At 50.0% G+C, this 27,970-nt stretch overlaps 1 protein-coding gene across 1 annotated transcript; it reads right to left on the bottom strand.

Moving 5' to 3' along the window:
* Positions 1-160: 160 nt before the first annotated feature.
* CPD (carboxypeptidase D) lies at positions 161-27,921 on the bottom strand. Its single transcript, XM_069791139.1, has 21 exons — positions 27,207-27,921; positions 24,432-24,679; positions 16,499-16,641; positions 15,602-15,771; positions 14,631-14,998; positions 14,022-14,213; positions 12,943-13,110; positions 11,639-11,748; positions 11,078-11,180; positions 10,460-10,602; positions 9,725-9,894; positions 8,816-9,127; positions 7,369-7,564; positions 6,982-7,117; positions 6,014-6,163; positions 5,444-5,539; positions 5,284-5,348; positions 4,992-5,123; positions 4,413-4,598; positions 3,996-4,095; positions 161-3,316 (listed from the first exon to the last, which is right to left on the bottom strand). Exons 1-21 carry the CDS (start codon positions 27,872-27,874, stop codon positions 3,090-3,092), a joined length of 4,083 nt encoding a protein of 1,360 aa, XP_069647240.1. The 5' UTR covers positions 27,875-27,921; the 3' UTR covers positions 161-3,089.
* Between the last annotated feature and the right edge of the window lie 49 nt (positions 27,922-27,970).

Consider the following 27,970-nt stretch of genomic DNA (forward strand, 5'->3'; position numbering starts at 1 on the left):
TAGCGGTTAGGCGGGGGCTCACCCCGGCGGTCTCCGTACAGCGCCGAGCACCGGGCGGGAGGCCCCGGCCCCGGCCCAGGCCCCGGCCCCGGCCGCCCAGCGTCCTCCTTGCAGCCCCGAACCCCCAAGATCAGTTGTAGGAAGAACGAGCCAAGCCAGGTGGACATCAAAATAGTTTTATACAGATTATTGGATCTCGGTATACAGGTAAAAAAAAACCACCCACACAGAGGGCCCCGCTGAGGGCAGAGCCAGGCTTCGCCTCACGCCGCCCCGTCCCGCTTCCAGGGAAAAAGGCGATTCAAGTCCCTTTTAAAAATGTACATTTGAAGGCACAGTGCACGGACCGACACGCTCCAGGGGCAAGCGCCCGCGGGGGACCGGCTCCTCGCCAGAAAGGGCACAGGCGCTCCCACGGGTGGACGGATGGACAGACAGACAGACTGACAGGGAGGGGAAGCCGCTCCTGCCTTCCCCACGCCGGCGACAAACGGGCCCAGCGCTTACTTGCTGGGGCACCGAGCATGGAGCGAGAGCCAGACACCCCACCTGGTCCTGCTGCGGGGAGAAGTCTCACGCGTTTGCAAAACATCTCAAATCCACTCACCTTAAAAATACGCACCTACTCCAAGCTAATTGCAAAATGCACTCTCAGAGGGAAAGGGCCGATTCCTAACAAGACTTATTGCTAGTGGGACAGAGCAAGGCCAGCTCCGTCCGTTACCTGCTGCCAGAGCAAACAAAGCCCAAACAGAGCCCTAAGAGCCATTTGCAAACTCAACTTTTATATAAAACCCCAGCTGTGGCTCTTGTTAAAGCCCTCAGAAGCAGGAAAAGTTCAGAGATGAGGCAGGGCTAACGCTATTGCATGCTGCAGCCCATTACACGTGGCAACAGGTCACAGCCCAGGACCAAATCCCATCCTCTGCTCAGCACGATGAGCTGGGAGCAGGCACAGAGATGGTCATGGCTCCTGCAGAACAGAGGCAACAAGAGCAGCTCTTTCACGCCACAGCCATGTGGGACAGGAGCACGGGGAAGGCTCAGCCTCATCTCCCTGTTCCCAGCATACCTCCCCAGCCAGATCTTATCACATGTTTCATGCAATATAATTCCCTGTGGAACAGGGAAGAAAGTATGCTGGTGTTTATCCCTCCAGGGTGTTTATCCCTCCAGATAGCTGCACAAAATCAGCTGAGATGATGAGCATGACAGCATGCCCACAGGCACGTGGTTCTGGAAGGGCATTTACTGCACACAGAGGGGAGGAACAGCTCCTTCCCAGGTGACGTGGCCCAACAGCCTTCAGCAGGGAATCCACTGCACTGTTCCCCCAGAGGAGACCAGGTCAGAGCCCTGCAGAACAGACCCCATCATACATTTGGGTACAAACACCCCCCCCATAGACACCACGTGCAGGTTTCACTAGTGGGCCTCCCCAGGCTCCTGCAGAACAGATGCCTAAGACGTTGCTGTGCCAGGCTCCTGCACTCCAGAGCTCAGGTCAGTGGGGCAAGAATTAAAAGAGAAAATGAGCAGCAAGAAAATAAGTGCCTATTCCAACCCCAGCCTTCTGCCCAGAAAGCACAGGAACGTCAGAGATGCGTAAAGGCTTTGAAAATCAAACATTTCAGTCATTCTTCCCTTCTGGACATCCCTTCTGTTCCCCACAAATCCCATGTGTCTTAGGGATGCATGCTGTGGCTCCTCTTTCCAACTTCCTGCCAAGTGCTACAAAACAAAATTTGGCTGCTTTTCCCTTCTTCAGCACAGCCATTTAGCCCTTCCTCATGCTCTGCACCCAGGCCTCCGCAGCAGCGGACACAACTGCACACACACAAGCAGGTGGAGCTCTTGCTACGTACTTCAGGGACGCTGTAGTAGCAGAACAGAGCCAAGCCAGCAGGCTAATCTGATGCCTACCATCACCAGAGCTTGATGAGAGAGCGTTTCCAAAGTGCTCTGATCACTAAATGGTATTAGGTGGACAATGGCAAATGGTACAGCTTTTCTTCAAAATTTAAGACTGAAGTTGGGCCATGGATACTCCCATGACCTCTCCCTGCTGCTGCAATAATGCTCAAATACAGTGGTCAGATTTCACTGTTTCCTCCTGAATAGTGGTGGACTTGAGCAAAACTGATTAGGTGAAGTCAGTAACTGATTGCTTTTCTACAGTATCCACCACAGGTTATCCATTTGCTTAGAACAACCTCCAGCTGCTCTTTCAGACACTGTGCTGTTGTAATGCTAACATGAGACCCCAAAGGCCAAGTCTACTACACAAACAAAAAGCAACCAGGGGCGATGGGGATAAAGTTTCTTTCTTCCCCAGAAGTCAGGAACAGCAGTACCGCAGAGCTGGCAAGCAACTGAATTTTGTCAGAGTTCACTGAAGCTCTGACATTTGCTCCTTTCTCCAGCTCACATCAAGAATGGATATCATCTCCCCCAGCTTTCAGGATGCGAAGTCACTGCCTGGAACTAGCAACACAGTAGAGGTGCTCCACAACCACTGCAGATCATAGCAGGCCACAGCATCTCATGGTGGGGAAAAGCTCCAAGGGACCAGCTGAGAACCAAGGGCTTTTTTTTTTTTTTTTTTTTGGTCTTTTTCCAAGGGCTGCTCTGCAGAACATGGAGTGAAGTGAATCTGGCTTCCCCCAAGTACAGAGTGGAAAAAATGAAATCAAAACAGGTAGAGAAACTGCTTTGGAGTGTTGTAACTACAACTCCATGCAGGTCTTGAGGCACTTCCCCACCATCTGCTCACTGTGTTGAGATGCTGGGGAAGTGCTAGGAACTCTGCCGGCCACCCTGTTAAGTTGCCTTTCAAAAAACATCATGTGAACCTCCAGATCTTGACCCAAAATTGTAACAAGCCATGTCCTTAGCCCGAACACAGCCTCCAACACCCATTGATTTGCATGTACATGGGAAGAGAGCAAACCGTAGAGGGAAGTTGGGAGCTGCCACCCACACCTCTGGAGGACACATCCTGCAAGCTAATGTTTCAAAACTGAACCACAGGGATCACCCCCCACCACAGGGTCTGGTCCATGGGAACCTCCTTTGCTGCCGGGGAGGTGTCAGTGTTTGGTGGAGTACAATGTTTCTTCTTCAGTGTCTGTTTCATCCTGGAATTCATGGCTCAGGAGGGACTTCTTTGAGCCAGTGGACATCATGCGGATTTCGTCCTCATAATCGTCATGGTGCTGCCGGAGGCGGTGGAAGCCATCCTTGTGTCTGTTGGACTTAATTGAGCAGACACACCAGATGATACAGGCGGTGAGGACCAGAGCAGACATACTGGCACCTGCCAGAGAGAAGACATTAAAGTTAATGCCATGTTCCCCTACCCCAGAGGCTCCTAGGCTTGCCACCATCTCTCTTCCCTTCTACAGTCACAACCACTTTCCTCACTTCACTGTGACCCTAATTCTTCCTCCTAGGCCATGGAAGACACACCATGCAAGAGAGCTGCTCCCAGAGCAGGACTACACTAGCTTTCTGTGCTTGCAATCTAGGATAGGATCATTGAGTTTCTCTGCAGACCACTGGGTATAAACTCTAGGCTCCCCAGCAGCTGCCACCTCAACAACAACAAAAAAAATTAATAAAATAAATCTCTTAATGCTTACCTGGTGCCACACCCCTCAAAGAAATCTTGGGGAAGAAGCAAGATCTCCCAGCTCTATGCACAAACATGCTCTCCCCATTCTAGGCATCTCAAAGTCTATTCTGGACCCTTCAGACCCCTGCAACATTCTCTACTTCTTTCTTCCCTCCTTCCCTCCCTCCTGCTAGCCCAGCATCACCAGATCCAAGGGTTGTTGGACCAGTTTGCAAGGACAAGCACGCGTTCAGAAGGGAAAGCAGGAGATGGCTTAAGTCTGCAGGCTACTTTTCCAGTTCAGTGAAAAGAAGGGTCATTGTCAGCATGAACTTGTACAGAAAGCAAAGCTCAAAAGCTTTAATCAAAAGTGTCACTTTACCTGCAACAGTTACAACCAGCTCCCTTGGCAGACCAAATATCCTGTTTTCGGTATCAAATACAATGAACACAGAGCTGGGTGCATCATGACGTACAAAGACCTGCAGAGGAAAGATATGAGAGCTCAGACTGTCTCAAAGCCTGCACCTCTGTTAGGTGTCCAGACAAAAGAGATACTTGCTGACCAGGGCAGGACCGGGCAGATGCCAAAGACAAGTGCAATGGAAAGAAAAGCTACTGCCCAAAACAACCCTGCTATGCTGGGAAATTCTTCCCCATCCATTATATGAAGGCAGAAAACAGCTACCCTGGGCACATAATCAGCAGCTAAACACAGCCAGCTAGGCAGAGCCCAAACAGGGATGCCTTTATATGACAGGGAGTGGGGGAAAGATCTCGGATACGGACATTCACGTACCTTGACATGTTTTTGCTGGTACCCGTCAGCTATCGCATTGATGTTATGCAAACCTGGAGCCAACAGCACATGGAAATAGCCACCTTCTTTAGTATAAACCCTCAAGCCTTCATTAAGAACAATGGTAGCTTTAGAAATTGCCTTGCCACTCTTGTCTTGGACAAACCCATGGACTCCCTTATGAACCTGAAATAAAGCATTTCAAACACTTGAAGTTCAGATCCAAGCACACGGCACATTTGTAACTAAAATAGGATCTAACCTTCCCCTCAAAATACAGCCCATTCTCCATCCTTGACCCCCCTAATAAATAAAAGTGCACAATACTGCAAGGACTGCTTAAGCCCATCGTGAGGCAACACAGCACAGATGTTTACCTCTCATGTCAATGCATTTCCTGGTCACTTGCTGCCTCTGTTCAATCCATTCTTCATACAGTCCAAACTACGACTGTTTGTAATTACACAGCACCAACAAAAACACAAAGACCCCCCATACTGCTCTCTTCCTCTCCCCCTCCCCACCCGTCCCACTACCTTCACTCCTTGCCAGAAATTCCTCCCACAGACTGTGGCTCACCTCCACAAGCATGCTAAGGAGAGATTTCCTGTGGTCTGCCCACAGGCCAGGAAGCTGTCCAGCACTTGGGAAGTAACAGCAGCTGGTATAAACAGTGATCTCAGGACAGTGACCAAACGTAACACTGAAATCCTGCAAAAATCAAAACCACAGTTACAAGAGAAGAGGTGGTATTTAAAAAGCTTTGCAAAGTGCAGCTTGAGGTGGGGAAATTTTGCCCAGACATCAGAACAAATACGCTTTTTAATGCTTGTTTAGTAGAGCTGCAAAGCCTTGTGCCGTGATGAAGTACCTTCATACTTCCCAAGTGACTGTGCCATTCAGAGCCACGGATCACACCTCCAGGAATATTTTCATCTGTGAGAGCAAGAACACAGCTGTCAGACAGATCTGCTCCTAGCAGTGTCTAGCACAAGCTGACAGGGGGGTCTAAAGGATTCAACCAAACATACCTGACTTATTTGGACAGCCTGGCTGGCCCAAATGCATCAGCGGATGGTTGTTTGCATACAGAGATGCCAAATGCTTCAGAGTTTCTTTGTTCTCCACTACAAAGAGAAAAGTGAGACTTAGAGTGCAACTCCTGTTCACTGGAGGGGCAGATTCCCATTCGAGTCCCACAATCCTGTATTAAACAGTGACACACATTGTTTCAGGGACATTCCAGATATTGTCTAACACTGAGGGGTGGTATCAAAAGCAGACTTTGTACTGGCTTTGGCAGAAGAAAGGTTGAAATACTGTTGTAGGAATGGAAATGGTAAGTGTTCTGATCCCTAGCTAAATCCTGCGAGGTTTTATAGCTTTACTTAACAGACTGGCTACTCCACACACAAAGGGCTGAACACAAAAGGAGGCTACAGAACACCACCAGCGCAAAAAGCTCTTACACCATGCAGTCACATGAACTTCTGCAAAGACAGCCCGAGGGTAACTGTACGTGCAAGGCCCTGGAGGAGTTAGTCATACCTGTCTGTGCTGGCATAACTGTACGTGCAAAGCCCTGGAGGAGTTAGTCATACCTGTCTGTGCTGGTTTATCATACGGGTAAGTGACAAGCAGAGATCCTCCATCTAGCGCAACAGAGAGGCTGAAATCCTGCTTCAATATCAAATTCTCTATGATGGCTTTGGTCTCAGGCTCTCGTGTCCCCGAGTACCGGGAGTAATTGCCTGTAAATCAGAACAACAAATAGAAAAGGGAATTGATAACAGTTTCCTCTGCTATTTGAGAGGCCAGCAGAAGTACATTCTTTGTTTATGTCTGAAATTAAGTCTGCTGCATGTATTAAAAGGTATTTGTTAGATCTCGGCAGATGCACCTGACAGATCAAATAAACCACCTAGTTCACACTACCCATGGGAGGAATTCATCTGCAAAGCTAAACAAATGTGACACGTCACTATTTCCCAAGCTATTTACTTTTGTGATATAGAAGGTATTTCATGTGTGTTTGCTCTCCTCAATGTCACCAAATGGACATTTTCTTAAGAAAGCATTTGGGATGATCCCAGCCAAACCTGGCCAGAGAGAACACTTTGTCCCCAGGAAGGGTGGGCATAGCACTGATACAGTGCTACACATATAGTAGGCAGTTACATGGAAAACAGAAAAGCATGAAAAAAGGAGACTGTTTCTGGGGAGCACAAACAGAGGGTATTTTTCAGAAATCCAGGGCTGAAAGAAATCAGTTAACAGGAAAAATACATTAGGTGTCATCCGACCTCCAGACTATTCCTAAAGAACTCTGCTTTGTCTTTTCCTTGCAAATAAAAGATTGCAAATCACCATCTGTAAAGGGGATCCAAGCTTTGGAAGCCTCCCAGCAGCTGTGCTGCCTGAGCTCCAGGGCAGGAGTACTGCTCTCTTTACAGGTAGACCCTGTAACCAAACAAATACACCCAATCCTAGAGCAGCTAGCAGGAGACTTCTACAGCAGCCTGCATTTCTACAGGGACACTACACATCGCTTTGCTTTAGTTTGCTTTACTTGCGAAGTCTGTGTCCAGATCTCTGCCATGAGCATTAGTCTGGCCTATCTTCGATGTGCAGCCTCTCTCCTGCGCTATCTCACGTCCGTCTGGATTCAAGGAAGGCACAATCACAATCCGTGTTCGGTCAATCAGCTGAACAAAAGGAGAAGAAACAGTACATAAAGCGCAATTAGTAAGGTTCATTCTCTGTACACCTCATTTGCCTAGGAACTGCAGTTAGAGGTTCCCACTCGCCCCATGGATCTCACAACACCTCCCCATTATGCACAGGATCACTGCAAGCCACAAGCCAGTGTTAACAAGGCAAGTCTCTCCCAATGAGCACTGTCTTCTCAGGATATAGCTGGAAGGCTCCAAGACAGGCCCTTGCATTGGCTCCTCACCTTTGTAACAGCAGTATTCTTCTTGTAGTTCATGCAAAGAAATTCTGCCAGTGCCAGGAGCAGCTCTGTACCAACGGGAGCGTTTCCGTGAATACCAGCAACAAAGCGGATCTTTGGCTCCTCAGGCTCAGACTGGTTGGGCTTGTTGGAGATTTCAAGGGACCAGAGCTGACGGAACTCAACGCTCTGACCCAAACTGCCAAGAGATGAGAAACCAGAGCGTCAGCTCAGGAAGAGAGCGCACCTCTAGCCTGACCTTAAGGAGAAATCCCGGTGTGGAAAGGAACTGCTGCCAACCTCCATGAGGAGGCTGCAAAGACAAGTGACACACAAAATACAACCACATCATGAGAGATTTGCAGCAGCACCAAACAGAAGTCACTATGAACATCAGTTTGAACACAAGCATCTGTGTAAGATTATATCCAGGTCCAGATGTACAGGACACCCAAAGCTCCATATATCTCTACATAGCCTATGACATCACGATAAATGTGGAACTGCTAAATGCTTCTGTGCTTCCAATATTGGGGGGGGAGGGTTGGTTTGGTGGGTTTTTTTTTCCCTTCAGAGCATGATACATCTGGACATCAAACTAATTTATAAAGCACCCGGTGTAGAGGACAAAAGCAGGCCTATTTCCAGTAATGCAGAAGTTGTTGCTACAGTCATGCCATTAAGTTAGCAAACTGAATGCAAGCAAAGCAGGGAACACAATCGGGGCTGATGCAACTGGAAGGACAATAGAGGCTACAGATCAGAAAAGCAGCCTTGGCACCAGCAGGGACAGCACATGAGCATGTTGTGCCTGGTAACAACAAGCAAATGAGGTCCTGGGACAAAGAGATTTGTGCTTTCTGAAGCTGACAGAGGGTAAGCACTACAGGTCACACAGAAAAGCAGAGGACTGCAGCAGCTGGCCTCCTGCAGGAGGGCAGAGACCTTGGCTCAGGGCAAGCTAACTCCAACATGTCTCGCACTACTGAATTAAAATCTGAAGGCAGACCATCAAAACAGGCCATCTGAGATTTGTAAGTCAAATTTGATCACTTTTGCTGGGAACTCTTTAGCAGGGTGGATGTCAGAAAGGATTTGGAAAAGGGAGGAAATGGAGACCATGGAACAGAGGTATTGGCAGAAGCTTGGCATACCAGTGCTGGGAATATTGCCAGTCCCAGGCACCCCTGGGGAACTGACGGCACCCTAGGTTTAAGTCAATAAAATGACATCTCAGGAAAAAGCACATGGATGCATTTGCGAGTCCCTGCAGATAATGCAATGCCACCATGCCCTTACACACGGGCCTCCCTTGAACTTGAGGACCACAGGGAAGGGGAGGGACAAGCTCCCCATCTCTGCGCTGCGTTCATGGCTCATCGTTTCACTACTTCCCTACCACAGGCTGCTGCTCAGGGAGGAGCTGAGCACTGCTGCTTTGAGTTTTTACCTGGTGAGATTTGTGATTTGTGGGTAGTTCAGATTGAGGCCTCGGAGGAACTCAGAGAGGTCCTTGTAAGGGCGGTATCGATAAGGAGAGACATCCCCTGAGGAGGTAAGCAGGAGTCGCTCCAGGCCATTCTCAGCAGAGAGATCTTTGATCAGGGTCTCAAACTCCTTCTCACTGGGGTCGCTGGTGTCTGGGGTGTTCAAGACCGGCACCTTCCCCTCCTCCACTTTGATGTCTGTCCGTGAAAGAGTGAAGTTGACCTGCACCCCACCTTTGCTGCCAACTTCCACCATCTTAGTCACTGGATCATACCTGCCCAGGGAAGAGAAGGCACAAGGAAACATCAGGCATTTGAGACCTCACACAACTAGCCATCCCCCTTCCTGACTAGACACTCACACGGGACTGCTACTGCTCCCCAGCCAAAAGTGAGAAGCATAGAAATGAAGAGCAAGAACACTTCAAAGGGACATGGGAGTGGTAGGAGGACAGGCAGCAGCTCAGGGCCCAACATGGCAGTGAGCTGCTTTTGGCTCAGGTGTTACAGGGTTACGTGGCAGACTGGCAGGACAACAAGTCAGGCTGCTTTAACACAGAGGTTTTGGCAGTGGTTGAAGTGATGAAGTCATTTCTGTGGGCAGCTGCCTGCAAGGGAATTTCCCCTAGAGACACTAAGTTATCAACTCCTTCCCCACACCACCTCCAAACAAGGAAAGACTTGGATTATACACCAGTGCCAGGTGCGCAGTCTTTGACACCAGGGTAGCATCACATTGCTAACTCTGCACAGGCCAGAGGGTAGGAGATAACACCCATGCCTACATCTGCCGTAGGCAGAGGCAATGGAACTACTCCTGACTGGGAAGTCAGTCATGCAGCTGTTTGCTCCTTGTGCCACGGCTTGCTCACCCTCGGGCAGACGCTGTGATTTTGTACGTCCCCTGGACCAAGAGGCGCCAGTAGTCTCCATCCTTGTAGGTGGTCACCGGGTGGTTGATGTCCGCAACGCTGATGGTGGCGTTGAGAATGCCCCTTCCGTCCATCGCATCCAGCACAAATCCCCAGACGCCGCGGCGAACCTGTGCACAGACCCGGAGCGCTGCTGAGTGCCAGCCCTCGCTCTGCCTCCCACCCCACACATCGCTGCGGGAGTGCAGACACCCAGATCCCACCAGCTCCCAGCCCAGGAGGTTCAGCATTCCCAGAGGAGCAACGTGTTCCAAAGGGGTTCAGGTTAGACTCGCCAGTAGCTGGCGTGGACAAAGATCAATTGTTTGGCTCAGGGTGCCACCACAGCACTGTTTGCTCCACGTCTTTGTTTTCATGCCCCAGATACGCTGCACTACCACCAGCCCTGGACTCAGATGGGAACAACACTTAAAGACCACTCCAGTAGTGGTAAATAACAAGGCCACACCTGCATCACCTGGCTGCTGTTTCCATACAGATGTCTGGTATGTTGAGAAGGAGTGGAGAGGAGTCGTCGAGACGGGTTCTGATGGGAATGATTTCTGTGGAGCAGGTACCCAGTCTAACCAGGAAGCAGCACTCCCTTCAGCCTGCAGACTAGCCAGTTCATTCTGGCACATCTAATGTAAACCCCAGAGGCAGCTCACACAATTGCTTGGGGTCAAAGTGTCTCACCTGTTTCATGAACTGGAGGAGAGATCGACGATTCTGCTCCCAGTACTTTGGCAGCTCCTCAGCTTTTGGATATTTCACGCAGCCCAGCTCAATGGTCACTTCAAAGCAGTTCGTATTTAAGTAATTCCAGTCTTGCATCCCACCTACAACAGGAATGTAAAAAAAGTTTTGACAAGGTCTCCTGAAGGCGATTGTACCAAAGCTCAAAAAAAAAAAAAAAAAAAAATCAGATAGTAGAGAAAGATGAAGTACAAACTACAGCATGCATTTTATAGCTGAAGAGAGAAGGCTTTTACGCAGGGCAACGTTCAAGCTTCAAAGGGATGCCGAAATAGCAGACAAATAACCATCCTTCTTGTAAATACCTTTCATGCTAATATACTGCTGTAAAATTTTATGAAACCATTTTCCTAATAGCCAGAAAAACTACCCTATAAATTCCTTCCCCCAGGAATAACTTTATCTGGGTACATTATTTAAGAGGTTATAAAAGAAACCTGAGTCCCAGTAATCTGGGCTGACCAATGTAGAGTTTGCAATTGATCAGGCTAAATTCTTTAAGCTGCACGTGCGTTAACTTGGAGGTACACAATGCAAGAGACTTAGGGTCTACTTTACCTGGAACGTTGTACCACTTAGCCCCATTAGTGATGCCATGTGGGAAGTACTCAGTGGGGTACATATCCTTACAAGGGCTTCCCTGATACATCTTTGTATTTTCCTAAAAAAAAAAAAAGATACAACATGTGAAGCTGAGCCTGCACTCTACAGCCACTGGCACTTTTGTTCTAACGTTAGTCACACACTTGGGGTTACCAAACACAGACATTCATGTAGACACGTATTTGTATGGCTGCAACACAAACAGACTGCACCCACAGCCAACCCTAACCCATAGACATCCTTGCTCTCCTCCCGGCCCGTGTACAGCATTTTCTACCACCGTTCAGTGTGTTGGCCCCTGTGCCTGCACAGAGCGCTCCTCCTACAGCACCTGCAGACAGAACATGCTGGACATCCACTCACGGAACGAGAGCTTCCCGCAGGACCCTTCTGCTGTGCCTGCAACACCAGGTGCTCACAGTACCTGTGCCCTCCTCTACCAGCCACTCAGGAGATTCCCGACAGCATCAGGAGTTAACCCAGCAGGATGTGCCTGTTTTCCAGTTAGAGCTTTACCTTGGAGTAGGAAAGCGCCAGCTGCTGAAACACAGCGTCGTCTGGGGATTTACTGTATATGGCTATTCCTTGTTCATCATCATCAAAGGGGTAATTAACCACCAGAGAACCTGCAGGGGAAACAAGCTTTGACTCGTACTTGCACGCTTTCCAACTCATCCCTCAGCCTAATATGGGAAGTTTTTCTTTTTCTCCAAAGAGTCTTCCGTTTCTCAAGACTCGGCATTAAACAAAGTATTAAGCCAGTGGCTAGAAGAGACAACAAAAGCACAGGAAGAGATAAGACCGCACCCAGCTGGGAAGGTGAACCCAAGCCACGACACATCAAAGGTTTGGCTCCTACATGTGGAAGGGATGAGCACAGACTCATAATGATCGTTTTCACGGAGGACGGAAAGCAAGGGGAGGAATTTCCTAGAACATGCATGGTGCCCTTGGCCCAACCACTGTAGTTTTTCAGCCTTCTGGAGTTTATTGTGAGCACCGACAGATTATAACATCTTTGGCTTACTGAAGCTTTCTCTAAGCAAGTTGTACTAATAGCACCGTGGAACCCCAGGCACCACCGCTGCTGGAGAACTGCCAGCTCCCTCGTACCCACACATGGTACTTCTGCACTACAAAATTAAACATGCTAGCACAAGGCAACCACCTGCGAGTTACCACAGCTACAAGCTTGCAGACAAACTGTCTAGGGAATAAGCTGTAATACAGAGACTTAATTTAGATCACTCCAAAAAGATAATTAAATTACAGCAAATTTCATAGTTCTGCCATGCGATTCAAGGCAGGGAACCCTCAGGATTACAATGTGTTCCCTTCACTTTATAAATACTATGAAGCCTTTAACAGCCGCAGCACTATATCACATTCCCAGACCCAGCTGCTGAGCAACCGCTGACAAGAGAGTCCGTCCCCATCTCCCAGCGGGCAGGGTGCTAGCTACTCCCCAATCCATGTGCTCCCTTCAGAGAAGTGGTTGGGATCCTCCCAGCAGCCTCTTCAACTCCCTACAAATGTGCTTGGGGACACGGTTTTCACCCTCTGTTTCTGGCTTCTGATCCATCTTCCAGCAGCATGAACAAAAGGGTTGATTTACTCTTTGTGTAGGCCCTTTGCAAATGGCTTTACCCCCATTGCAGGAACCTGGCTGCCTTTGCCCCTGCCATTTCACAGCAATGCCAAGGGCAGAGAGCTCTCTGCAAGAGCTCCAGTTCACACCTAGAATGCTACAGAGATACCCCTGCAAACTCCCATCCCTCAAACCTCAGCGCAAAGGAAGGAGCTCGATTTGGCTGCCATACCTCCGTGCAGGTTTGCTGAGAGCACAAATGGGTAATTCTTTAACCAGGTCATGACAGCAAGAGTTTCTGGCTGCAGAGGGTCTGCCACATGGAAGAACTGATCTGGGAAGTTCCGGTTCAGGTCGTAGTTCTTGCTGTTGTTTCTGCCAACGGTACCTCCTCTGTCTCCTGAAAATTAAACACATGTTCAAGCTTGCACCCTATGCAAGCTCCCACTTCAGTGCAGAGGCTTCATCCTCTTACTACAGAGCTTACAGTTATCAACTCACGGAAAACAGCAGAAAGCACAACAGTGCTGGCTCCCTACACCCTAGAGTGATGGGACCCCCACACTTTCCTTCAGCGACAGGTCTGCTCTGCGCACAGAGGTGTCCGGGGGCCCTTTCAGCAGGTGTTTGCACAGGCTCTCAGTGCCAGCCAGACCACAGCGAGCAGAAAGGCAGCGAACCATGAACAATCCCAGCAGCCGGATGTCACGACCGCAGAAACCTCAGAGCTCACCTTCTGAAACCAGCCGGACAAGTTCTTTGTTAAACCCAAGCAGAGCTCTGCTTCCAGAAAATCATTCTGGACGGATTCTGTTCTGCCAATCTGCAAGAGCCATGCAGTTTTAAGGACCTCCTTGAAGGATGTTTTTGCCAATTTCAACATCACAATAAAAGTCTATATTATCCTTGGACAAGTGCTCTGCAGACAGCCTGGCTCCCGCATCACATGTTACTAAGAGCATGGACCAAAGCACAGCAAGTATGAGCTGTGTCAAAGGAATGTCTTTTTTTAAAATAAGCCTTGGGATAGCCACAAACCATAAGGGGACCCAAACAGGGGCAACATATAGCTCTGCCGAAGCATAAGAGCTCTCTCCAACAGCTTCAAGCATCGGTCGGCTGCCCACATCCTGCAGTGCAGGGTCCACCCACTCATCCCACGGCACGCACCAAGTCCCTTCCCAGCCTCCCTGGACGGAGAGCACTTCTGGTCCAGCAAGGCTTCCAGATTTCTCAGAGATGTACCATGAACCCAAAGTATTGTTCTCAGAGCTAGAAACCCCACAGATGTTTCAACACAGACAGCAATACCTTCCTGGGACTTCTCATAGCCATCAGGGTTCATGGACGGCATAATATGGATCCGGGTGCTCTGGACCAGGTCTGTCACTTCAGGATCTGTGCCAAAGTTCTTGCAGAGGTACTCGATGAGGTTCAGGAGAAGCTCTCGCCCCACAACTTCATTCCCATGCATGTTACCGATGTACTTGAACTCCGGCTCACCTGAATACGTAAGGCCACACCAAAGAGACAATTATAACCACTTATATTAAAGCTTGGAGACATCTCACCACCCTGAGCATTGCACTCTCAGGCCTTTCTGCAGGGCCAGAGGGCATTTACCTAAAATTTACCCTTCTGCTTCCACAACACCAAAAAGGACAAACATTGTTTCAGGGAAACCGCCTGGTCCTTCTGTCCCCGGAGCTCCACAACCAGCGTAGATGTCCCCAGCAATGCACTTTAACTCACACTAGCGCCACCCACTGCACCTGGTCTTTTTAGAAAGGATACTGCAAGGAGCAGCTCAGTGTCTCTTCAGACAGTTGCCAGCTCTACGCTCCTTTTTGCTCTGCCCACAGTCTCCCAAAGCAAAGGGTCTGGGACTAGTGCCTCGCTTAAAAGGACTTCCCACATTACCCGCTTCATGGACGCCAGGGTTGTCAGAGATCTCCATGACGTAGAGCTCCCGCAGCTCCACCGACTTGCCCACGGAGTAGAGTCGAGTTATGTTGGGGTACTCGTTGGCATACCGCCGCAGAAAGATCTCCATGTCTGAGAAGTGATGGTGGCGGAAGTCCACAGGTTGGACAGGCTGATGGAGAGAGGTTGGGCTTGGGGCCTCTGCCTGCACCGGGGTGGGCGTGATGGTAGAGACAGGAGCAGGCGTTGCTATGAACTGCGTGACGTTAAGAGCTGGTGGCATTACAGTTGGCTGCAAGGAGAAATCCACTTCTGTGGCAGCTCCCTCCTTCACCTCGATGTTCTCTCTGGTCACTGGTGTGTAACTGTGAAAAACACAGCTGGCTTCAGGAAGGAGGCTCTGCAGAACAGAGGCGAAAACCCCCTGCAGCCTCTCCACCATTCCAGCCTACTCCTCCCAGCCTGAACGCACTGGGATGTTAACGACTACATGAGATTCACCAGTGAACAAGCTGACAGGACTCATCCCGCTGCCACCGGACCCAGCTACGCTGCTGTCCGTGCTGTGTCAGAGGCACAAGTTCTTCTTTACAGACTCACCGGGGAAGAAGCCACAGGCATATCACAGGGCTAGCCTAGGGGCAAGCTACACATTCACACCCAGCCTTGAGACAACACAAACTCTTACTGGAGCAACCCTACTCCACTTTCTACCTTTGCCCAAAAAGTAAGATGCAAGTCGATACAAGCAATCAAACAAAGGTGACAGAAATGCTGTGCACCCAACAGCACCCCGCTGCAGCAGGGCATGGGGTGAACAAACACAGCTGCAGTTCTAAGCTGGAGCCCTTTACCGCTGCAGCTTCCAGCCAAGCCCCTTAAATACACAAGATGCTTTGGAGGAAGAAATCAAGTGAAGGAACACGAGCAGTTGGCAGTGTGCATGCAGGCTGCCACAGAGACATTACCCCATTACAACTGCGGTCACGTTGTAGGTCCCAGGCACAAGCAGTCGGTGGTAATCACCAAATTTGCCTGCTGTGATGTTATGAGCAATACCAGCAACAACAATGATCGCGTTCTCCAGGCCAGCTCCAGTGACTGCATCCCTGACAAAGCCTTTCACACCAATGTGGACCTGAGGAAAACAATGCAAGAGCCTGGCTGAAGACAGGAAACATCAAGGGAACTGTGTCCTCACCCAGCAATACCCCCCTGCCCTTCCCCAAATGCAGCAGAGCAGGACAGCTGCCAGGCAAAGACATTCAAGGGCCCATGATTCAGACAGCGCTTGGCCAGATGGCAAGGACAGGAATTCAAGCATGCACTAGGAAGGCAGCAAGATCTCAGAATTTATCCTCCCTAACAAACCCTCTAATTTATCAACATGGGCACACAACAATATGAACATAGCAGGGTTACACACCATACTGAGGGACAAAAGGCAGCTGCCTCCCTTTCCAGCCTAAACTGTCACCTACTCAACTCATACACTGGGCATCTGGAGACAGCCTGGCAGAGGATTCTGCAAGCCAAGGTCTCAGCAGTGTTGGTGCTTTTGAAAATCACTGGAGGTTCACAGCAGTGAGGCTACAGATACTCTGCATTACTTAGTGAGATCTGCACTGACCAATCCCTCTAACACAACCCCACGAGACCCCTCTCAGCAGAGCTCTGCTATCGTGGAGGATGTGGGAACTGTGGCAGAACCACAGATATACACAGCAGCTTTGTAGCCACCAATCTCTGCGCAGCAACTGCAGCAAACAAAGCCACAAGAGCAACTGCACACAGTGCGCTCAGCCCACCACGGACACGTGGGTTTCACAGCTGCTGTCCCCATTCCCCATCCCAGCCCACACTACCTTCTCAATGAAAGCAAGGAGAGAGTCCCGGTTGTTCTCCCACTCCTGCTGAAGCTCGGAGGTCGGCGGATATTTGCAGCAGGACAGCTCCAATGTGATCTCAAAGCAGTTGGCCCACACATAGTTGTAATCCTGCATCCCACCTAAGAAAATAAGGCAGAGACATGTCCCAAGAGCAACGCACAGACATCCCGCCACGGGACACACATTTTTCCTTGTCCTTCAGCCCCCCACAGCATCTCACCATGACGCTGCCCTAGCTCCAGAGTGAACAACCTAAGGAGGAAAGTCAGATCAGATCATTGTGAGAGCCTGTGCTGGGGAAGATTGAGCTCCATTTCTCCCAGTAACCAGCATGCTGGCCATTCAAATCAGCCACAGACATTTCAAAGATGACAGTCCCTTCAGTCTCACTGCTCTGTCAGCTGAACTCAGCAGCAGAGCACTTGGAAATTCATATGGATTCACTCTATTGTGAAGACATTTTCCAGACACTACAAATCCAGCGTGCCAGGGCAGACACACCAAGGTTTGAACGCTACTGCTGCCAAGTCCTTCACTATGTGTTCCAAGGTACCTTTAGATTTGTGAGGTCTTCCTGCAAGAGAAGTTACTCCACCCAAATAAGCTTCAGGCCTCTGATACAAAAGAACACACCAGACTATCAACCCAGGAGGTGGCAGCTCGAATCTGCATGCAGAAATCGGTTTCAAGGACCACACAGCTCTTCTACCAAAAAACTCTTAGCAAAACTCCAGATGAGAAGAATGCTCCCCCTTCTCTACTTCCTCAGCTGCTCTTTTCCTCCAACTCCTTATCTGAAGGTCTCCATTTACTTGATATTTAGAGCAGCTCTAGCAGAAAGCCTGACAAGGTCTGACGTGGTGACAGCATGCAGTGAACTGCAGCAAGTCACCTTCAGGAAACTCTCCTCTTGATTTGGGAGGCCAGTGATGCCTCCTTCACCACTGAGGACTCCTGTGACCCTACAGCAGCCAGGTCCTGCAAGAGGAGAACAGGACACAGACTTGTCCACCTGAGAAACTCGAACTGGGAAACTTGCTCTTTTCTCTGAGACCTCCAGCCAAGTCACCAGCCTCCTCCCACATTTCTTCTTTAAGGCAACACACTCAAATCAATTTAAGGATGTTGCAGCACCTGGGGACAGCTTGCTAGCTTAGTGTTAAACCAGCACCAGAAAACGGGAGTGCGTTTCCCAGTATTAAGCTCATCTTGCTATTCTTGCCCTTCAGAGAAACCACAGGCACTGCTATGAATTGAAAAGGTCACCTTGTTCCAGCAAGTGTCCTGACCCCATTTGCTGAAGCTTACATTCAACCCTCAGCAAGCAAACCTGTTTCTCAAACAAGAATGAATCATGTACCAGGACTTGAGGTCCGCAGGTATCAACACTCATGATCAGGAGCTCAGAATTCAGCATGCTGCTGAAGGCTGCAAATGTTCAGCCCTCTAAACATTCATGGGAGCTTTCAACAGTAAAAAGGACATTCCAAAAACACCACAAGTCTGTGAAACAGGTTTCAGAGTCAAATCCCACCACATGACTGTAGCCAGATGTCATGGCCACATGAGAGGATCGTTTCCACCACCACCAAATCAGGCAGTTGTTTCAGCATGGAAAACACACCACGCTAAGTTTTATGCATACTGATGATATCTTCTGGGTGCACAACCTTATTCAGTTACAATCCAGGCAGACTGGCACGCCATGGCCTTGGCCACCACTTCCTAGACAGTTCCATCCCAACCTGCACAACAGCACCTGGGACCGCTCAGCCCAGAGACCCCTGCGCACCGACTGAATGACTCCCACTGGGGTCAGAGGGACCCAGGGGCGCAGGCAGTGGGTCTCTTCCAGATGAGTTGAGGAAGTCAAACTGGCTCTCAGAAGCCCATCTGTCACAGAACAGCTATACATTTGCTCTGCAGGAGACAGATGCAAACTTCAGGAGGAATGAAAGCAGAAGACAGCCTGTGGCACTTGTCATGGCACCAGCCTGCAGGACCCCAGCAGGCAAGTCTGTAAGAAATGCATAATTTGCACTCCCAGCCTTTGCTTTGCCCACCAAAGTGCTACATTTGTGCTATGCTAATAAACCTCACTTGCTTTGTCTGAGCAGTTTTCTAGTCATTCACAAGCGAGGGAACCTCCAGGGTGCTGGCCAATTAACCAGCCAGAATGGATCAATACCACGGTGCAAATGCACTACCTGGCATTTGCAGAGGCTGTGTTAATGCACGGCCCGGAAAAGCTATCAGCAGCACTCTACCCAGCAGAGGAGACTTATAATAAACGTGGTGGCTGTAAGCATTCACTGTCCCAAAAGGTCAGGGACTGCATCTCTGAATTCAATAGCCCCACTGCACTCAGGTAAAGCAGAGATGGACTGACAGCATAAAGTAGGATTTAGAAGAACAGACCCCTGGGAAGATGTGCGGGACGGTACCACAACAAAGATGTCCCAGTTCCTCTCAATTCTTCTGGGAGCCTGCTGCTAAGGGAACACGAAACTTCTATTGTAACAAATCAAACGTCACTTGCTGCCAGAAAAAGCATTGCAGCTTGTGCATGGGCTGAGATCAAAACAGGAAAGAGACTTTTCTGTCCAGCACAAGGGGCCAAAAAGTGTTGGAGGACTTTAAAACTCTCAAACTCAGTTCAAGAGGTTAGAGGAACAAGGCCTGCAAATCTGATACGTAGTTCTATTCAGCTCCTGTTACCAGGCTCCAAAAAGTAACCCACAGCGGGCTGCTCTCTCACCAGTAAACACCATGCAGAGTGAAACAATTTGCCAGCCTATAACCATCTGTTCATAGCAGGACGCTAATGCATTTGAAAACATCCATACGTAAACCAGAGCCATTATGAAGCATATTTAGTGCTTCATCTGCCATTCAAGCAAATTTAGGACAGATGCTCACCCATAGTAGAGCAGCAATGGACTAAATTAGAGCTTGCTACATCAATTTTGGTAAAAATGTCTCTTCGAGAAAGTAGTCCATTACATGCTTGAAAATTTGGATTGTATCGGCTGCACATATTTGGCCTTCACACGGCCCGGCTGCAGAGCAGGACAGTTATTTTTACAGCATATGGAATGAGTTATTTTTCCACATACCATCTGCACAGCCTCTCCTGGCTACGCAGAAGATCTGGAGGTGTAAAGAGAAACCTGCACACAGCCTACCATTAGCAGAGCACTACATTCACGGAGCAGAGCAGAAAAAGCACACCCAAGGCAGAGGACTGTCAAGATTGCAATGCTTCTACTCTACCTATCTGTTTGGGTAATATCTAGGATAACTTGCTGGATTTATTCCAGCATTTTTTTTAATCACAGGGTGTCTTTTAGCCCACACTCCATAAAGCTTCAGCCTCCCAATGAAGCATCATACCTATTTCACCGGTGAGGAAAGCAAAGCAAAAGCAAGCAGCTTACAGTCCCAACAAGTGACTGCTCTCTCTTGCTCTGTCCCACTCCTTGAGCATCAGGACTGCACTTCAGGGAAGGATCCCAGACCTCTTGCAGCACAAGTGCCGCAGAGTTCACGCTGACAAGCATGCCTCTGCTCCCTGCCAAGCTCAAACCAGGCAGCCAAGTAGGAGAATGCAGCTCTCTATAGAGTCAAGCCCGGGGATCCAGATACCATAAATACACCCCGTGCCAAGAGAAGCCTTCCAGGTCAGCCAGGAAGGACTCTATTTTCAAACTGTTCTATGCAGAAACCTCTCTAATTCCAGGTCTTGCTGGAACAGACATTAGGAGATAAGAGACCTGCAGCTAAGTTAAAGCAGAGAAATAGTCGTGTCTGCTCTGCAGAGAGAGCAGATGGCACAAAGCAAGCTAGAGACATGATTAAATACGTGGCACAGGTCACTTACTCTGTGGACAGAACCATTTGTCTCGTAGCATGAGACCGGGTGAGCACCAGCACCAAACAGGCAGAGGAATGTTTTGGTCTATTAGTCTGCAATCATTAAAACTCAGAGGAGGTGAGGTCTGAGCCTCCAGCTCCAGCAGCTCCATCACACAGCCCAGAGCAGCACAGCCCTGCAGCCTTCTCGGGGCTCTCTCGAAGAGGAGGGCAGGGTCTTCCTAAGAGCTGCACCATCACAGCACCACCCAGCAGCTCACGTTAGATCTGAAAAAAGGCATCACACCCTCGAACCATCAAGCCAATACTTTTCTCAAGAAGAAAGAAAGAATTGCAATAAGAATTTTATGAAAACACGTACAAACACATAAGGGCAGCTAATCGTGCATATCCCAGAAAGACATGGCTGAAAACTTCTACGAGAGCTCACGCGCAACTGCCTTCTGCCATGCCCAGGAAACAGAGGCCACGACAGTGATGCCATAAGCACCCACTGTTCTCAGCACTCATTTTAACTGCTCTGAGTTTGACACCACTAAAAGCCGTTCAGAAGCTCAGTGTGGCTAGTAACCACAGTCAAAACAACCTAGTAAGCACACATGTAACCTAAATCAACTTCCAACCTGCAAGTGCCTTCTGGTAGACACCAGAAGCACCTCAAACACTTGGACATCAGAGAGTCAAACTAGCAAGGAAAAAAAACTCTTAGGAAGGGACTGCAAATAATAACATGACCTTCCAAGGCTGCCCACAAAATACCCTATCAAACTTTACGTTGAATTCAGTTTCTGAACTGGGCTCTTCACAAAATAAAGGCAAGCACGTTCCTCCCGCAGACTAAGACTTAAGCGGTTTCTTAACCGCTTTCCAAGCATCATCTGGACCATACACCCGACCAGACTTGCATGCATTTACTTGATCTGAACCAGCCTCTCGGTAGTTAAAACCCCCAGAGGTTAAAAAGGAAGGAAGAGCAAGAGCATGTAAAACAGAGATAGCCTCTAAAAAGCAACGCAGTTACAAACGTGCTTATCTATAGCAGCTGGAATGCAGAAGCAGAATTCAGCTGCCTGGCAGAGAGCCATCTTTCTCTGTGCACACTTGACCTTAACAATTACTCCAATGGTTTATACTTGCCACCTCGGTTTGACTCGCATAAGAGGTTGTTTGCAAACTCAAATGAAAGTTAATGGGGTCTGGCACCAGCATAAACCTGAACTGGTAACTCCGGGACAATGAATCCCATGGCAGTTTGCTTTCCAGCATGTTTGATTTCACATGATAAAACGTGGCAGGAAAATTTCCACCTGTTGAGACTTTATGTTCTCATTTCTGTTTTTCCTGGCTTTAGTTCACTTGGAGCCTGCAGTCTCTCCTGGCACAACCTGATCCAGAGGCCAGAAGCGTGTGCCCTGCATCGTTCACAGAACTCTGTGCTCTGGTTCTCTCTAGAGCTCAGCCCAGGGAGCTCCTGCAGAGTACTGGGATTTCCCCAGCCTCATTTTACCACACATTTAAATTCTGCAATCACTGGGAAAGGCCTCCTGATCCGAGTATGAGCCTCAACAGTCCTTGGCACGGAGCTGAACGAATCAGATGACTCAACAGAGCCACCGTGGTGGTTTTGCTACTTCTGTCACACACTGCCTACAACTGACTCCCCTTTGCCTGCTCTTCATCCACCACTAAAAATAAACGTTAACACCTACAATCCCTGAAGGGACACAGTAACTTCACACAACATCAAAATACACGCGTACTGGCCTCTGCGGTATCTGTTAGTTCACCCGTGCTCTCCCCTGGATCTCAGCTCCTGTGGGTTACACTTTACATGAACTCCTCAGCCTGGGACATGCTCCAAGGGCTGCCATCACCCTCCACATGTGCATCTTTAACAGCAACGAGAGGTAAATTACTGCTTAGGGGAGAGACCATACAGGTGCCCAGCAGCTCCTGTCTTCAACCTCAGTAATGCTCCATTCTGAGAGTTAGTGCCGGTACACCCTCCCTGTAATCTCTGCCCACGAATTGCCTACAGCCATCAGCGCTGAGCCCAAGATTGCGGCTTGTCACAGTGAAAGAGTTTATTTCTGCAGAGGCTGAATGCTGGAGGCTATTGGACATAATATAGGCCACAGCAATGGCAGCACAGAGCAAACTGGTCTCAGTTCACACCTTGCCATTTCCTGCGAAAGGAAAGTAGGTGAAACCTCTGCTCTGCTCACTGGCAAGACAAAGGCAGCCTCAAAGGCTCACACACCAGCGCCGCAGCCACTAGCCAGGTGTCCCACATCCTAGCAGGAGGATGAAGACGTTAACCCTGCAGTGAAAAATGCTGCTCACTGCGGGCAGGGGAACACAAGCCCAAAGCTCTGGAACCACCCTCCCTTCAGAGAACGCCCATCCCACTTCATTACAAGGGCAGAAAACATTAGAGCTGCCGCTAACAAACTTCCCGGCTGAGGTATTTGCTGGTAACGACTGTCACCAGAACAAGGCGGCACAAATCATCCAGGATATCCTGTTCCCCCATAAGCAAATTCAACAGACTACACAAACCTTTCTCCTGCTGGACTTTTCACAGCAGCAGAGTGAACCTTGAGCCAGCAAACACCAGGGCTGGTGTGCTCTACAGGGTGGAGGGAAGCAGATAGGTGCTAGAGAAAGAGATAAAACTGCATCTTATTTGAACATGACATGTTATTTGATCAGTGAAATCCTGGGGAATGATTCAGCCACCGCTGAAATCAAGACTTCCTCTTCCAGCACAGAGGTGATGTGTTCAGGCCCAGTAATAGATCCCTCTCCCTCCTTCCCAAGCCAGGTGGATGCAGGGTTAAGACAGGAGTCAGCTCTGAAGCCTATGTTTTGGAAAGACACCGTCTTAGTAGAATTTGTTAAGCTGTAAGCTCTGAAGGATAAACAACATTCAATGTCACTGCTTGCTCAGCATTACCACCTTCATCCCTCAGCCCTAGCATGAGGGAAAGCAGAGCAGTCCAGGCGCAGCAAAGAAACACAACTTCTTCAGATCATTTATGCAAATTTTTTGTTGTGTCCTCACCACAGAAGTTTCTGCACGGTCTGGCAAGGCCACGGTTGTACAACATCCGCTGAGGGGGCATGGCAATGGTGTAACTTCTTCTAATGACATGGCCAAGATTTCTCTTTCTGCCAGCCCACACAGCCTTTTCCACAAGAGCATCTCATCACAAAATCTGTCATTTAAATCCCATTTACAGCAAAACCAACGCACGCAGAGCAGCCCACTGTGTGGCTGAGCCAGGCCAGCCACCTCCACACAAGCAGAGTGTGCACCAGGAGATAATTTGCTTATATTCAGATCACCTCCAACACAGCTGCCTAATGGAGTGATTAGGAGCTCTCCTAGAAGCCCCAGCAAACTGAATTTCAGATCCCTTCTACATCCTGCCACGCTGGTGGATAAGAACAGGCTGTGCTGGTTGTCACCCTCTGCACAGGTCTAACAGCAGAGCAGTTCATGGAAAAGCTGCCTACCCCACTTCCAGCGAGAGCAGCTAGCTTAGCTCAGACCACGCATTTAAGTTTTACGTAGTTTTACAGCAGACTGTTCTATAATCATTTACAAAATTACAAGTTTGGAGGTTAAAAAAAAAATCACGGAATACTGGCATTGGTTTAATACCTTTAATACTCCATCTAGAGATCTAATGACGGTTCACTTGGCAAACAAAGCCTCCCACAAGCAGGATAACTCTCCGGCATCTAACAGGGTCAGGAAGAATTCTCCAGTTTGCTGCAATCTCTTCCCTATGAACATCTCCCAAGCTGTGATTCATCAAGCACTTACTGGTGTGCCCGTGATGCCACCTCCCTTCATTTCAAGCTGCTAGAACACATTCAAAGTTAAAAATATCACTTCCCCCACCATCCTTTCCTCTGTGATAATCACCACTGGTTTGGATGTCAGCTCTCACCGGGAGCAATAAACTCTTTCTACAAGACACTCTGTTAGGTGAGCTAGCAGTTAGAGCGATTCACCAGCACAGCTTACCTTCTACATCATACCACTGGGCACCATTTGTGATACCATCTTGGAAGGTTTCTCCCTCCTCGCCAGGGCAGTTGGGTTTGCCAGTTCTCATTATGGGGTGATGTGACGCGTAAGCTTTTGCCAAATATTTGAACACTTCGTCATCAGCTGATTTACTGTAGACTCCTGTGGGCTTATGTGTGGGAGAGTCATCATAGGGATAGCTTGCAACCACTGAGCCACCATGAAGATTGCCAGAGAGCAGAAACCTGGGGTTGGGAAGGAGAAGAAGAAAAAGAAGAAAGAGTCATACTGGAACAATTTCAACAGGAAGGTGGCTACAGCTGCCCAACCAGTTATTCTGCTGCCTTCCCACCCAAACTGTGTTCTCAAGAGCCTCCAAACTCTATTTGGGATCAATGAGGCAAAATGCGCCCACTGGACAAGGTGCCCAGCAGTAACACCAGTTTGGAAGAGGAAGCGATCAGACCCTGCTCCATCAGCCCTGTGCTGGGAGAACGCCTGTGGAGCTGCTGCTACACCAAGGTTACGTTAACAGATATGCACTCGTCCAACACTGAGTCAGCTACTGCTGGACAAAAAGATACACGGTCCTGGGAGATGTATCCCCTCATATTAACGGCAGCCTCCAACACAGCAAGCAGGATTGTCAGAGGGTCTGAACAGTGTCCGAGTGGGAGCACGTTGGAGACGTCGGCAGATTTTTGCAATAAACCATTTCTCAGGACTGGTTTATTCACTCCCCAAACTGACATCTGGCATGACTGGAGATGAAACAAGTTTCTTGCTGCAGCCTAAGACAAAGCCCTCAAACTCCATGACAGACAAGCAGTGCCCTGCACATAAAGCGATGTACACGGCTCTTTGTCAAGCTTTGAGCAACGCCTGGTAGGTACAACAGAACTGACTTGCACAAAAAAAAACCTGGAAGTGTGACAGAGCCGTTAAAATCCCAAGTCAGAAAATATAGCATGGCATGACCTGTATCACACTTTAATTCAATCACGGGCAGCATAAGCATTTCAATGAATCCCAAAGGTAATTGTCTCTGCTCTTCCTCTTTCCACCAAATACAGCACTGAGGGAAAAAGCGCTCTCCTCCTCATTCGGTCAAATGGGATTTAGTTCCTGAGCAGAGGTAACGTGACCAAGACCTTTGCCTTGCTTAAAATAGTGCACACGAATTGCATTACACGCGCTCTCTCTTTTTTTAATCAAACAGTTCTGTTTACCCATTCATTTTTCTATCAGTAGTTATGTTAGTCTAACAATTGTACCAGCATTAACTGGTGCTGCCAGGCAGAGAGATGCACAAAGCACCGTGTTCTTCCTGTTTCACCCTGGCTTACATGCAAATCCCACCTCAAACACTCACTCAAAAAAAAAAAAAAAGCCCAAGGTATTTTCAAAATTATATTAAGAACGCGCATTAGTTTCCCTAGTAACTAATTTTGAGTTGAACCAAGTCTGGAGGGATTTCAATGCAAACTGCTGCATCAGAGCTGTCCTAAAGGATCCTTAGGACAAGCAATTACTGGTGCAGTTAATGAAATTCCTCTAGAGCAATAATCCCCATGGGCAACACCATCCACCACATTTTAATAAAGATAGTTTGTCCAAGCAAATTTTCTTCCCTAAAACTGAGCAAACATTATATAATGCTAAACGTTGTGTGTGTTGGTTGGATCCAACCAAGAGCCCTACAGTGCACTGCGGCCGTCAGCCAGCCCCTCTCTGTTTCTCTCTCTATCCCCGTTTTGGGAAGAGGGCCACAGTTTGTTTCAGTGCATCGCTCGTATCTGATCAGACTTTGCATTCTGGCTTTCTCTGCTCAACTTCACACAGTTGGCTGCACTGACCTTAGTGGTTTGGACCTTCCACAGTTCTCTAAAGAAGAGCACAGAGCAAATGAAGAGACGGTGCCCAGTCTGGCCACTGCGCTTTCTGGGGCTGCCCCAGGCCCCAAACCGGAGCCGGGCTTCAAAGGTGCCATCTCCCCTCCCAGACTGCCCCGCTCCAGGCACAGAAGCTTCCCACCATCCACCCCCTTGGAAGGCGAGAGCCTAACGGGTCAGGGTGGGTGCTTAAGGCTCAGCCCTGCACACTTCGACAGGAGGACAGATGGGGAAGAGGGCTGCAGGAACAGGGCCTGTATTTGGAAATGCTGCTGCACAGAGCGTTATTGCTAAATCCAGGGAATTTTCCATAAAACACAAAGTCAGGGGGGAAGCCCTGCTTGACGTGACTCTTTGTTAACGTGTTTGTACACAGACCAGCTACGCACTTAACCCCAAATATTTTAAGCATCCCACAGCTCATGGCAAAAGCCTTATCACCCCCAACAGCAAGACCTGCAGAGAGGCTCAAGACAAAGCGGACAAGAAGTTTCCAGCTTGCGGGCTCCTGGAGAAGGGAAACACGTGGATGACCACGGAGACCAGGAAGGCCTGGCCACGTTGAGGGCACGGGCTGTGCCCAGCGGGGCTCCTTCGCAGGTGCCCGGCAAACCACGGCCACCGAACCGATCTCCCGCACACGCTACCCAGTACGAGGGTTAGCCGGGTCGCTGGGCGCAGGATTGGCCCCAGCTGCCATAAAGGGCCAACCCAGTGCAGGAGGCAGGCCGGGGAGAAACAGGTGGAGAAACGGCTTGGGGTCTTTTCCCCCCGGCAAGCCCTGCTAGGAAGCGCTGGGAAAGGCTGAAAGCAGGCTGAAGCCCCCAGGGAGCGGAGCCGAGGGTCTCGGGCCGGGCGATCCGGTCCGGTCCGCACTCACTTGTTGCGGCGCATCCAGCCGATGAGGGCTTGCACCTCGGGCACGGGCTCCAGGTCGGGTTCGGCGGCCCCGAACTGGTCGGGGAAGCTGCGGTTGAGGTCGCGGCCGCGGCTGTTCTCCCGGCCGCCCTCCGCTCCGCCGCCGCCGCAGTCGCCCTCGCGGGCGCGCTCGAAGCCGTCGGGGTTGAGGCTGGGCAGCAGGTAGAGGTCGGTGGTGTTGAGCAGGCGGCCGATGCGCTCCTCGCCGCCGGCCCAGCCCCGCACCAGCTCCTGGGCCAGGCGGAGCAGCAGCGGCCGCGCCAGCGGCTCGTCCCCGTGCATGTTCCCCACCAGCTTCACCTGCGGCCGGCCGGGCAGGGCCGAACCGCCGGGCTCCTCGCCGGCCCGTTCCGGTCCCAGCCCCGCCGTCAGGCGCAGCACCCACAGCTGCCGTCCCTCCACCGACTGGCCGATGCTGAAGAGCCGCGCCAGGCCCGGGGGGGCCGCGGCCGCCAGCGCCCGCAGCGCCTCGCCCAGCTCGGCCGAGTGCAGGTACCGCAGCGCCTCGCCGGGCGCCGCCGCCTCCGCTTTCTTGATGTGGGCGGCGCGGGCCGGGCCCGGCAGCAAGGCGCAGAGGAGCAGGAGCGGCGGCAGCCCCCGGCCGAGCAGCCCCCGCGCCGCGCTCGCCATGGCCCCGCCGTACGCCCGACCTCGCCGCTCCGCGGAGCCGCCGGGCAGCGGGAGGAGGAGGAGGCGGCGGCGGTGGCGGCTCGCCCCGCCCAGGGG

This window comes from Haliaeetus albicilla, chromosome 9 (assembly GCF_947461875.1).
Source record: "Haliaeetus albicilla chromosome 9, bHalAlb1.1, whole genome shotgun sequence".
Taxonomy (NCBI): domain Eukaryota; kingdom Metazoa; phylum Chordata; class Aves; order Accipitriformes; family Accipitridae; genus Haliaeetus; species Haliaeetus albicilla.

Bases quoted from the DNA above. Each gene is read 5' to 3' on its own strand.
- CPD (XM_069791139.1), bottom strand. From the start codon at position 27,874: ATGGCGAGCGCGGCGCGGGGGCTGCTCGGCCGGGGGCTGCCGCCGCTC. The intron at 7,118-7,368 runs GTGAGGAGCCAA...CCTTTTGTTCAG, and splicing joins AGAATACTGCTGTTACAAAG to CTGATTGACCGAACACGGAT. The intron at 3,317-3,995 runs GTAAAGTGACAC...TCTCTCTGGCAG, and splicing joins GCTGGTTGTAACTGTTGCAG to GTGCCAGTATGTCTGCTCTG.